This window comes from Neomonachus schauinslandi, chromosome 12, assembly GCF_002201575.2.
Source record: "Neomonachus schauinslandi chromosome 12, ASM220157v2, whole genome shotgun sequence".
Lineage (NCBI taxonomy): Eukaryota > Metazoa > Chordata > Mammalia > Carnivora > Phocidae > Neomonachus > Neomonachus schauinslandi.
The window spans coordinates 99,576,968-99,588,461 of record NC_058414.1 but is presented as its reverse complement, the minus strand read 5'-3'; the positions used below and the strand labels follow the sequence as shown (position 1 = coordinate 99,588,461).

General features: G+C 62.6%; 1 protein-coding gene across 2 annotated transcripts in view; it reads left to right on the top strand.

Moving 5' to 3' along the window:
• The window catches only part of KCNH2 (potassium voltage-gated channel subfamily H member 2), a 14,686-nt gene extending 3,966 nt beyond the window's left edge, over window positions 1-10,720 (top strand). Inside the window, exons 1-11 of one of the 2 annotated variants that reach the window (XM_044919919.1) lie at window positions 436-543; window positions 3,180-3,608; window positions 4,157-4,544; window positions 4,878-5,077; window positions 5,474-5,726; window positions 6,930-7,123; window positions 7,397-7,496; window positions 8,088-8,360; window positions 8,434-8,620; window positions 8,939-9,116; window positions 10,439-10,639. In XM_044919919.1, the coding sequence (XP_044775854.1) occupies window positions 436-543; window positions 3,180-3,608; window positions 4,157-4,544; window positions 4,878-5,077; window positions 5,474-5,726; window positions 6,930-7,123; window positions 7,397-7,496; window positions 8,088-8,360; window positions 8,434-8,620; window positions 8,939-9,116; window positions 10,439-10,588 (2,460 nt within the window). In that variant the 3' untranslated portion in view covers window positions 10,589-10,639. Of the gene's footprint in view, window positions 1-435; window positions 544-3,179; window positions 3,609-4,156; window positions 4,545-4,877; window positions 5,078-5,473; window positions 5,727-6,929; window positions 7,124-7,396; window positions 7,497-8,087; window positions 8,361-8,433; window positions 8,621-8,938; window positions 9,117-10,438 lie in introns of those variants that run through there. The other variant, XM_044919918.1, reaches the window with a different exon arrangement.
• Window positions 10,721-11,494: the final 774 nt, after the last annotated feature.

Sequence of the window (11,494 nt, the reverse complement as noted above, 5' to 3'; positions counted from 1 at the left end):
GCGGGAGCGGCTGCAGCAGGAGCCCTGATCGGGCTGCGGGGGAGGGGGCCGCTGGCCAGCACAGGCGGGGCGGGGGAGCCCAGTGTGGCAGGGTGGGGGTGGGGACCTGGGAGGAGGGGCCGGCTGAGGAGCTGAGGAGCTGAGGTTCCGACTGCGGCGCTGCGGGCAGAGCGCAGCACCCTGGCAGTGGGGCTCGCACCAGGGGGCCATGGGCAGCCCGACCCAGGCGGGCTGCCGTCCACACTCACTGCCTGGGTGACCCGGCCCCGGGGCCCAGCCCCAGCGACCCTGGCTTCATGCCAGAGGCTCCCCTGGAAGCCAGGCCGCCAGTCTCTGGGGCGCAGCCTGGGCTGGGACTGCTGCTGGGGTGCAAGTGAGGCGCTGGCCGGGCCCTCGGGCTCCAGGGCAGGCAGGCTGGGGGGAGCCAAGTCCTCCATGGCGGCCCCAGCAGGGAAGGCGAGCGGGACAGGGGCTCTGCAGTCCAGGGCCCAGAAAGGCCGGGTGAGGCGGGCCGTGCGCATCTCCAGCCTGGTGGCCCAGGAGGTAGGTGACCCCCCCCCCAAGCCACTCCCCTTCCCTCCCTGGGCTGGGGCACCCAGACAGGCGCTGGCAAGTTGGGTGCAGCCTGGAGGGCTCTGGCTCCCAGGGCCGGGCCGGGAGAGGGCTTCTGAGAAGGACGGTTTGGGGAGCCATGGGGTCTGCAGCTCTGCTCATCCCACTGCTGGCCCCTGCTCGCTCTCCAGGCCTGCCGGGCCTGGGTGGACAGTGTTTTTCTTGCCAGGGCTTCCCCTCTCCCAGGGCTTCTGTGGCCCACGGTCCTGGCTCCAAATACAAAAGGAGAAGAGGGAGAACAGGAATGAAATGGGTGCCCAGAGAGGATGACGGTGGGCACACGGGGAGGAGAGGAGCATGGTGGGACAGTGAGAGGCCAGCCAGCAAAGCTCTGGGACCCTAATGCTCCCTGCCGTGTGCTGGCTTGGACACCGTGCGGGGGGAAGGAGGCTTGGGCTGCTTCAGGGGTCCAGATTTGGAGGCTGAGGCTGAGGAGCGTGTGAGGTCACAGGCCACCGGATGGCAGCGGGCAGAGCTCAGCCACTTGGATTACCTCTTCCCGGGCAGCCTGAGGAGCTGGGGGCTGGGTTGCCTTCCCCCCAGGCTGATTATTCTGTAGGCTAATCCTGGGAGTCACCTGTCTGCCCCCAGGCTTCTGTCAGCCGGGAGCAAGCTCCAGGCAGTTGCAGGTGGTTTAGGAGTGAGTCTGAGAATCCCACTCCTCTGCCACCTGAACTCCCTGCCTTGACTCATGTGCTCCTTCCAGCTGGGGAACAGATGTAAGGCGGGGAAGAATCCTACCCATAGGTGAGGACCCAGGATTTGATTTACTTAAATGAACTTCAGTATTCTGGGGAACCAGAAGTCAAGGGGGGTTACAGACCTGGGCCAAGGCCATACGGTAAGCTGGTGGTTGCAGAGCAGGGCCTGGCCCCTGTCCGATGAGGTCTGTGGACCCAGGCCTTGAGTCTCAGGTTTGTCCCACGAGTGTGCATTTGTGCAGGGGCGCTGTGCAGGTCTTGCTCGCTCAGACTCAGGGAGGGGCAGGGTGGTGCTGTGGGTGTGGTCCAACACAGCCCCCGGGGGGCCTGGCCTCTCAGGCTTGGGGAGGAGCCTCTTCCAGGGGCAGTTACCTTCTGCCCCCTTGTCTGTGGGGGCCCTGGCCGGTTCTTTCTCCAGTCCTCACTTGACCCTCGAAAGGCCATTGCCTCATGCTCTCAGCCTTAAGGAGCAAGCAGCTTGGGGTGAAGGCAGGGCACAGCTGCTCCCCCAGCCGTCAGATGTCTCTGGAGCTGCCGTGTCTCCCTGAGGGTGGCCAAACCCCTAACCATGGCCCGCGTTAACTTCCAGTTACTTCCTCTAAGGCTCCGAAGAGTCTATCTGGGGATGGTGGGTCCCCGGGATCCCTGGCTTGAGTATGAATGGGTATCTTTGGGGGTTCCCCCCACCCTGACTCTCTCCTGGTCCAGAGGCCCGAGGATGTGGGGCCCCGGCACTCAGTGCTTCCTGGAGTGGGGCCAGCAACCTTGGTTCTCAAGGGTGTGGGTGAGGCCTTGGGTTTGGCTGCCTGGGGATGGCAGCGCCAGGCCTGGAGGGCCTAGGGACAGAGTCTGGAGGTGAGTCAGATGTCTGTGAGGGAGGATTCTAGGGGGCAGGGGGAGGCAACAGGGGACAGGCTCCTGGCCCAGTGTGGGAAGTCTGGCCTCAGTTCTTTCTAGTTCGGCTTGGGAGGAGAATGGCATGAGCTGCTGGCTCTTTGGGGTGGATGGCAGGCCTGCCTCTGCCTGGCTGTTGAGCCCGTGCGGGGCTGGGTAGGACGCTTGGGAACATTCGCCGGTGTGCACGTCCATCTGTGCACATGTGGGTACATCTGTGGCTGGTTTAGGTCTTCCGTGGGCCTTTGGAGGAGTGTGGGAGGGCAAAGCTTGAGGGCTGCCCTGGGTCTGGGGACGGGGCTGGGGAGCGGCGGGGGGGTGTGTCTTGGTCTCTCCCCAAGGGAAGCCAAGGGGCCTGAGTCTGGGTGGCTGGTACCCTTGGGCCAGTGGCAAAGGGACCTTTAGGCTCTCAGTGCCCGGGTCACCAGGAGTGGTACTGCTATGGGAACGGCAGTGACCACCCCCCATTTTATGTGTCGAACTATGCCTCCTGGGGTTATCACCCAGGCTTGGAGTCTTAGCCCTTGGAGCATTTTCTATACTGGCATCATGGTGTGAGTGAGTGTGTGTGTGTGTGGTGGTGGTGGGGTCTATGTGGTGTTTGGGGGCGGTGGGCAAGGTCGCGTGGGGAAGTTACCAGAGGTATGGGTGTGCGTTGCTGGGAGGGGAGCCGTACATCTGGCTATTACTTTCTGGTGCCCTGAACTCAGATCGTCAGACAGCGGTCTGCGTGCCTCATGGGGAAGAGTAGTGCCTGAGTCCCAAGGTGGGCGGTGGCTATGGCCACTTGGCTGAGGGATGGGCATCCTGACCGACACTTATTGGCTTCTTCCTTACTCTGCTTGGTCTCTTCTCTGGCGGCCCCAGCAGAGATGACGTCTGCTCCCACCCTGGAGATCCCATGGCCTCCTCCCCTGGCCCAGACTCCAGTGGGACAGCGTTCCTTCACCTCTGCCTTCCCTGCCTGTCCAGGTCCTGTCCCTGGGCGCCGACGTGCTGCCAGAGTATAAGCTGCAGGCGCCGCGCATCCACCGCTGGACCATCCTGCACTACAGCCCCTTCAAGGCCGTGTGGGACTGGCTTATCCTGCTGCTGGTCATTTACACGGCTGTCTTCACACCCTACTCGGCCGCCTTCCTGCTGAAGGAGACGGAAGAGGGCTCCCCGGCCCCCGACTGTGGCTACGCCTGCCAGCCTCTGGCCGTGGTGGACTTCATCGTGGACATCATGTTCATCGTGGACATCCTCATCAACTTTCGTACTACTTACGTCAATGCCAACGAGGAGGTGGTCAGCCATCCTGGCCGCATCGCCGTCCACTACTTCAAGGGCTGGTTCCTCATCGATATGGTGGCTGCCATCCCCTTCGACTTGCTCATCTTTGGCTCTGGCTCTGAGGAGGTTAGTTGGCAGGGAGGCAGAGGCTGGGAGGGCACCTGGAAAAGGAGAGGAGATGGTGGGGTACAGGGGTAGTGAGAGAAAGGGGGCATGGCAGGTGCCTCCGCTAACCCATGGCCACGACCCCTCTCCATGTGAGCCACTTGCCAGGTAGAGGTCCAGAGGGGCCGCCTTTTTCTGTTTGTCTATCCAAAGAGGCCGCCAGGTTCTAATCACACAGAAGTGGCCTGGGAACCAGTGGGAGTTCTGGCCAGTCCCCTTAGGGTGGGTGTTGTACCTTTCAGAGTTCCATTCTCAGCAGGGGGACCCCATGAGCCCTCGTCACAAAGATGAGCCCTCGTCACAAAGATGAGCCCTTTGTTGCAGAGCTAGCACAAAGATGAATGGGACTCTGTGCTGGGCTTAGGGAATGGGAGGGGCTTCAATCATTAGGAGGTTCTGGGAGGAAGTCTTTGGGGATTTTACTTCCAGTGACCCCGAGGGCTGCAGTGCCCCCCGACTGCTCATTTGCCCCCACACTGAAGGCTCCCCGCCCCCCCCCCCCCCCCCAGCTGATTGGGCTGCTGAAGACGGCGCGGCTGCTGCGGCTGGTGCGCGTGGCGAGGAAGCTGGACCGCTACTCGGAGTACGGGGCGGCTGTGCTCTTCCTGCTCATGTGCACCTTCGCGCTCATCGCGCACTGGCTGGCCTGTATCTGGTACGCCATTGGCAACATGGAGCAGCCGCACATGGACTCCCGCATCGGCTGGCTGCACAACTTGGGTGACCAGATCGGCAAGCCCTACAACAGCAGCGGCCTGGGTGGCCCCTCCATCAAGGACAAGTATGTCACGGCCCTCTACTTCACCTTCAGCAGCCTCACCAGCGTGGGCTTCGGCAACGTCTCCCCCAACACCAACTCTGAGAAGATCTTCTCCATCTGTGTCATGCTCATTGGCTGTGAGTGTGTCCCTCGGGTGGGCGGCGGGGCAGCAGCGGGCGGGGGGGGGGCAGCAGAGTCTGGGATGGGAGGAGCCCGTGATGGAGGAGAGGGAGGATGCCAGATGGGCCAGAGTGGGGCCCCGGGACTTGGAGGCTCCGGGGTCTACCATGGGGGCGTGTTTGGGGACAGGGGCACAAGGCAGAGCCCCAGGGCACGTGCACCTGGGCTTCTGTGTTTGTGCATATCTTGTGTGTGCTCACGCGGAGATGTGACTGCGTGTGTCATTGACCCGGTGCAGGGGCGGGCGGGGTCCCTCGGATGCTGATGGTCCCACTCACCCCCGCCCCCAGCCCTCATGTACGCCAGCATCTTCGGCAACGTGTCAGCCATCATCCAGAGGCTGTACTCGGGCACCGCCCGCTACCACACGCAGATGCTTCGGGTGCGGGAGTTCATCCGCTTCCACCAAATCCCCAACCCCTTGCGCCAGCGCCTGGAGGAGTACTTCCAGCACGCCTGGTCCTACACCAATGGCATCGATATGAACGCGGTGAGGCCACTGGTCTTCGAGAAGGGCTGGTGGCGGGCTGCAGGGAGCACCCTTGACAGCATCACCCTCTGTGGTTCGGGGGGTCACAGTGCTGAGCAGGCCCCTGAGAGAGATGTTCTCCTCCTTTTGATAATGGAGCTCATTTACCGGGAGAACTCTCACCACGGGGCAGGCCAAAGCAGGCCCTTGCACAAAGGCAGAGCATTGAACCCTTCCAATAGCCCCAGGCAGGGATCAGTCTCTACACTTTACCCAAGAAAATGGAGGCCGAGAGCAGCAAGGCGCCATCATCTCCACGGGCGCACGGCTAGAAGGGGTGGACCCTCTGATGCTCCTCCCGGGGTCTCCGGGCCGGGTGCCTGGAGATGGGGTGCTGAGCCCGCCCACCACCCCCAGGTGCTGAAGGGCTTCCCCGAGTGCCTGCAGGCAGACATCTGTCTGCATCTGAACCGCTCGCTGCTGCAGCACTGCAAGCCCTTCCGAGGGGCCACCAAGGGCTGCCTGAGGGCCCTGGCCATGAAGTTCAAGACGACACATGCCCCGCCAGGCGACACGCTGGTGCATGCTGGGGACCTGCTCACCGCCCTCTACTTCATCTCCCGGGGCTCCATTGAGATCCTGCGGGGGGACGTCGTCGTGGCCATCCTGGGTACGGGGCTGGGTCAGGGGGACCAGGTGCTGGGCTGGAAGTGCCTGGAGAGAGGTCTGAGCTCTCCGAGGACACAGTTGTTGGGGCTGTGGACCCAGGACTGCCTGCAGGGACCTTGAGTTCCTTTAATTCCCCTAAGCTTAGGCCCTCCAAGGGGAACAGTGGAGAGGAGCCCCACATGGGGTGGGGCTGCTGAACTCTGGGGGTTCTTGGATTCTGCCCCCGCTCAGGCTCTCCCCACAGGCAGCGACACTCTTGCTTCCTTTGAAAGCAGGACCAAACCTGCTTTAACACTCCACGGTGGGCAGTGGAGGGAGGTTATGCCTCTGATTTTACTAAGGAAATTTACTAAGTTCCCTGTAGCCTCGTGTGACACAGCCCAGCCCAGCCCTCACCATCTGCAAAGCAAAGAGAGTCTTGCCCCTCTTCCCCTCCCATCCTAACTTTCTATCCCACTTGTACACAGGGCAGGGGTGCCTGGCGGGGGACTTCCTGCCCTCTGCCTTCCCTTGCTCCTGTGCAGCCACACCTTAGTGCAGATGCATCACAGTGGGCCATTTTCGATTTTTATTTATCAGTTCAGCACAAACACCTTACTCAACTCCATGAACATCCCAAGCACAACTACAACCAAAGTTTCACTATACAACACTTAACTTTCCTATGTGTGATTCATTCTGGTGTTATCTGTTCTGGGCTGTGATCAGCTATGGTATGCTATTTTCTTTTGGCAAACAAAATGCTGGTCTTGTTTCCCTACTGTGTTATGATGTAAGCTCGAAGAACACTGAGGGCACGGTGATTGGCCAGGAGAGTGTTTGGGACATGGGGTTTGGAGGGGTGGGTAAAAGTGGACTTAGAACCCAAGGAAGCCAGGACCATGGGCAGAGAGGGGTATCCAGGCTGGTCCTGCTGGCTGCTTCCAGTTGTTGGAAGGCAGGGAGACCCAAGCCCTCTGCCCCCTCCGCCCCCTCCGCCCCCTCTGCATTGATGACTATGCCTCACAAGTCCTGCCTTTGGGCGCAGAGGGGAGATGGGGCTGGCTGATGCTTCCCTGGCTCTGGGGGCTGGGGCCGTTGGGTGGGTGATCAGACTGAGGGGAGTTCCCTGGCCCCCAGCCCAGGGTGAGAAGGCCGGGAAGACAGGTGCCTTTTGCCTGTGCTGCTGCCCAGGGGCTGAACCCCCACTCTTGGCGGCCTCCAGGGAAGAACGACATCTTTGGAGAGCCTTTAAACCTGTACGCTCGGCCTGGCAAGTCCAATGGGGATGTGCGGGCCCTCACCTACTGCGATCTGCACAAGATCCACCGGGATGACCTGCTGGAGGTGCTGGACATGTACCCGGAGTTCTCTGACCACTTCTGGTCCAGCCTGGAGATCACCTTCAACCTGCGGGACGTGAGTGGGCTGCGCTGAGCAGGCTGCACCCTGGTGGCTGCCCCCAACTGTGTGACTTCTCTGGGCCTTTTTCCCTGCCTGTCAAATGGTGTCGGAGGTGAAAGTCCCAGCCTCACTTAGCTCTCCTAGGGCAGAGGTGACATCTGTGCTCCGGCCCTTCCTCACAGCGGGTGCTCCGGGCCCCACTTTCTCACTATGTTAATGAGGGGGTGTGGGCTGGCCCGGGCAGGGCAGGTGGACGCGGAAGGGCCCTGACACGGCTTTTGGTTCCAGACCAACATGATCCCCGGGTCTCCCGGCAGCGCGGAGCTGGAGGGCGGCTTCAGCAGACAGCGCAAGCGCAAGCTGTCCTTCCGCCGGCGCACCGACAAGGGTGAGGCGGGGGCGGGGTGGGGGCGGGGCCCGGGCGAGCGGAGGCGGGGAGCGGTGGGCGGGGTCCAGGTGAGGCGGGAGCGGGGCGGAGCGCGGGGTCGGGCGGTGTCCACTGCACCTGGGCTCTGCAGACTTTCGCGCTCCTACTCTCGCGCCACCTGCCCAAACGCTGGCCATTCTCTAATGCCCAGTGGAACTGGCACCTCCTCCGGGAAGCCCTCTTCCACCCTCCTGGGCGGGGGAGTGCCGGCCTCAGCTTCTTTGGGCCTGAAGCGGCTCGGGGGCTGCCTTGAACTGATGTGGGGCGAAGAGACAGCACAGGGGAAGGCGAGGGGGCCAGCGACGGGGGTCGCAGATAGCCCCGCCCATTAGTGCCACTCCCGTGCTTGGGCAGTCAGCGGTCGGAGACGACCTGGACCCGCTCCTGGGAGCTCTCAGCCCGCTAGAGCGTGGGGAAAAAAGCAGAAGAAACAGCCGGGGACAAACCAGGGCGTCCTGGCACAGTCCTCTGCCAGGCCTGCTCCGTCCCCTCCCCTCCCTTTCCCTTCCATGCCTCCTTCCTTCTCTGAGGCCCGTTCTCTGTTTCCCACAGACCCGGAACAGCCAGGGGAGGTGTCGGCCTTGGGGCCGGGCCGGGCGGGGGCAGGGCCGAGTAGCCGGGTCCGGCCAGGGGGGCCGTGGGGGGAGAGCCCATCCAGTGGCCCCTCCAGCCCTGAGAGCAGTGAGGATGAGGGCCCAGGCCGCAGCTCCAGCCCCCTCCGCCTGGTGCCCTTCTCCAGCCCCAGGCCCCCCGGAGAGCTGCCGGGTGGGGAGCCCCTGACGGAGGACCGTGAGAAGAGCAGTGACACTTGTAACCCACTGTCAGGTAGGGGAGGGGCCATTTCAGGTGGGCGGGGCATGGCATCTGACCTGGTCTCAACCCAGTTCTCTGGCTCCAGGTGCCTTCTCAGGAGTGTCCAACATCTTCAGCTTCTGGGGGGACAGTCGGGGCCGCCAGTACCAGGAGCTGCCTCGCTGCCCTGCCCCCACCCCCAGCCTCCTGAACATCCCTCTGTCCAGCCCCTGCCGGAGGCCCCGGGGCGACGTGGAGAGCAAGCTGGATGCCCTTCAGAGGCAGCTCAACAGGTGAGGGTGGCTCCTGGGATCCTGCTTAGCCCCCAGCTGTGTGTGTTGAGGGGGTGGGCTTAGCGGGGTGTGTGTGATCCGTGGGTTGCTGGCCGTGTTATAGAGTGAACGGAGAGTGTCTGTTCTGTGTAGGCCTTTGTGTGCTGCACCTTGACCTCCTCCTTCCATTCAGTGCTGAGACCCAGGCTGCACACCTAGAAGGAGCTGAGGGCGCCTGGGGTTGAGCAGCTGGCTGGTCCATAGGGTGGTCCCAGAATCACAGTTACTGGTGTCTCCGCATCCCCGAGAGCCAGAGCATCCTCCTCCTTCTTGCCCCAGGCTGGAGACCCGGCTGAGTGCAGACATGGCCACTGTCCTGCAGCTGCTGCAGAGGCAGATGACTCTGGTCCCACCTGCCTACAGTGCTGTGACCACCCCAGGGCCTGGTCCCACCTCCATCTCCTCTCTGCTGCCTGTCAGCCCCATCCCCACCCTCACCCTGGACTCGCTTTCTCAGGTAAGTTCCAGAGCCCTCTCCCTGCCCAAGGCACCCCAGCCCTGCCTTTTCTGCCCCAGTTCCACCCCAAACCTGCTGTGCTGTCCTTTGGCTTGGCGCTGGGCCTCGGCTTCCTCCCACCCCCCATTTCTGCCCTCGTCCCGCATGGTACTCTTGGAGGAAGGCTTCCTCAGGAGCTGCAGGCACAGGGCAAGGCAGGAGAGCCCCCAAACCAAAGCCCCCCAAAAACTGGGCAGAGGAAACGAGCAGGCTGAGAGGTGTCACCCGAATGACCAGACCTACTCAAGGTGTCTGTGTCATGGCCATGAGGAGTCTCTCGAGGAGGGGACCGGGTGAGCCTGAGGCCCGGGGGTGGGGGCTGTGTGCCAGCGCACCCTTGGGACAGGGTCCCAGCTCCCTGCCATGACTGGCCCTGCTCAGCTCTGACTCCACCACCGACCACTGGCTCTCCCCCTAGCTGCCTTGCAGGGTTGTCTGGAGGGCTTGGGCTGAGCCCTAGGGTAGCACTTCTGGCCTGCATCTCCCCTCTTCTGCTGGAATGGGCCTCTGTCGCACTTTGTCCTCTCCTGAGTGGACATGTGTGTTCCCAGCCTTCTGACAAGACAGCTGTGCCTGGGCCCCAAGAAGGGGGCTCTTCTGGCTCCCAGAGGTGGCCGGGTCTCTGCTCCCCGCCTCCCTCTGGCGTCTGGTCCCCCGCCCACAGGCTGCCTGCTCCTGTTTGCAGACACCAGGGCCCACGTCAGCACATGTGCGAGTCTCCCTTCGCGGCCTCCCCCGCAGAGGTCTCCCAACACCCTCGGCGGCATCCAGCAGCCCCTCCCGCCTGCCCTGGCACTCTCCCCGGCCTTCTGAGGCCTGGCCGCCGGCCTGCCTGTGTTTCTAGGTCCCCGAGTTCTTTCTAGATCGGAGGAAGGAGCCTCGTTTCTCTTTCTGTCCCAACTCAGGGCCCCTCATTCTGGGTTGGGTTTGGATTCTTCTGCTGTGTTCCCTGGGGAAGGGAGTGGCTGCAGTCTGGAGTTCTCCCCTGGGTCAAGGGCAGTTCCCATGGCTCCCGGCTGCCCAGTTTGGCTCTTGCCCACGGAGAATGCATTTCTCTACTTGCAACCTCAGCGCCTCCCCTTTGTGCTCCAAGTGTTGCTCTGTGTGCCTTGGCCCATTTCCTTGTCCCCTCCGACCCTCTTCTGTCCTCCAGTCCTCTGTCACCGAATTCTCCTGACCCTCTCTGTCCTTTGACCCTCCCCTTTATTCACCTGGCAGCCCCCTCCCTCCCCACCCTCCCCTTCTGCAGTCTTCCTCGTCTGCTCACACTGTGTTCTCTGCAGGTTTCCCAGTTCATGGCGTTCGAGGAGCTCCCCCCGGGGGCCCCAGAGCTCCCCCAAGACGGCCCCCCTCGACGCCTCTCCCTGCCCGGCCAGCTGGGGGCCCTCACCTCCCAGCCCCTGCACAGACATGGCTCAGACCCCGGCAGTTAGTGGGGCTGCCGGGTGTGGACACGTGGCTCACCCAGGGTTCAGCGCACTGCCTGGGCCCCTCCCCTCAGAGGCCCTGCCCCGAAGGCCCTGGCCGAGAAAGGGGAGAGGAACATGAAGGCACGGCCCCTCCCCCAGCCCTCGGGACCATCTCCTCCTGCAGTCCCCTGGGCCCCCATGGGAGGGCAGGGCCAAGGACAGGGCCGGGCAGTGGACGGGGGTCTGTGGTCTCCCCACTGCCCTGGGGGCATTAGCTGGTCTAACTGCCCGGAGGCACCCGGCCTGGGCCTTAGGCACCTCAAGGACTTTTCTGCTATTTACTGCTCTTATTGTTAAGGATAATAATTAAGGATCATATGAATAATTAATGAAGATGCTGATGACCATGAATAATAAATAATTATCCTGAGGAGACTCCGGCCGTGCTGGGAGGGTGCGGCCGTCAGCACACGCTCTGTCCTGTGTTCACACTCACACGTGTGCACACGTGCACTGGGGTCTATGGGAACCCGGGTGCGTCTGTGTGCACAGGGGCTGCCCGGATACTTGGATGTGGAACATGCATAGAGGGGTGTTCCCTGGGGGCTGATGCGGGTCACCTCCGGGGATTCCTGCTTCTGTAGGGCCCTGCTTCCTTGTGGCCCTGGAGTCAGGATAGCAAAGAACCACCTGGATTGTTTTGAATAGAGAGGACGTCCTAATGGGATGCCAGGCCTGGGTCCAGCCCCTCAGGGTCATGTTTTCCTGGGTGGCATACTGGCTCCCAGAGCTGGTCCTGCTGACTGATAGCGCAGCCGGACACCGGCTCGTCGCCTTCCACGCTGATCCTAACCTGGGGCAGTGTTGGTTCGTTCTGGTCCATATCCCCCAACCCCCTGACTTGGCCTTATCTTGACCTTAACCCAGACT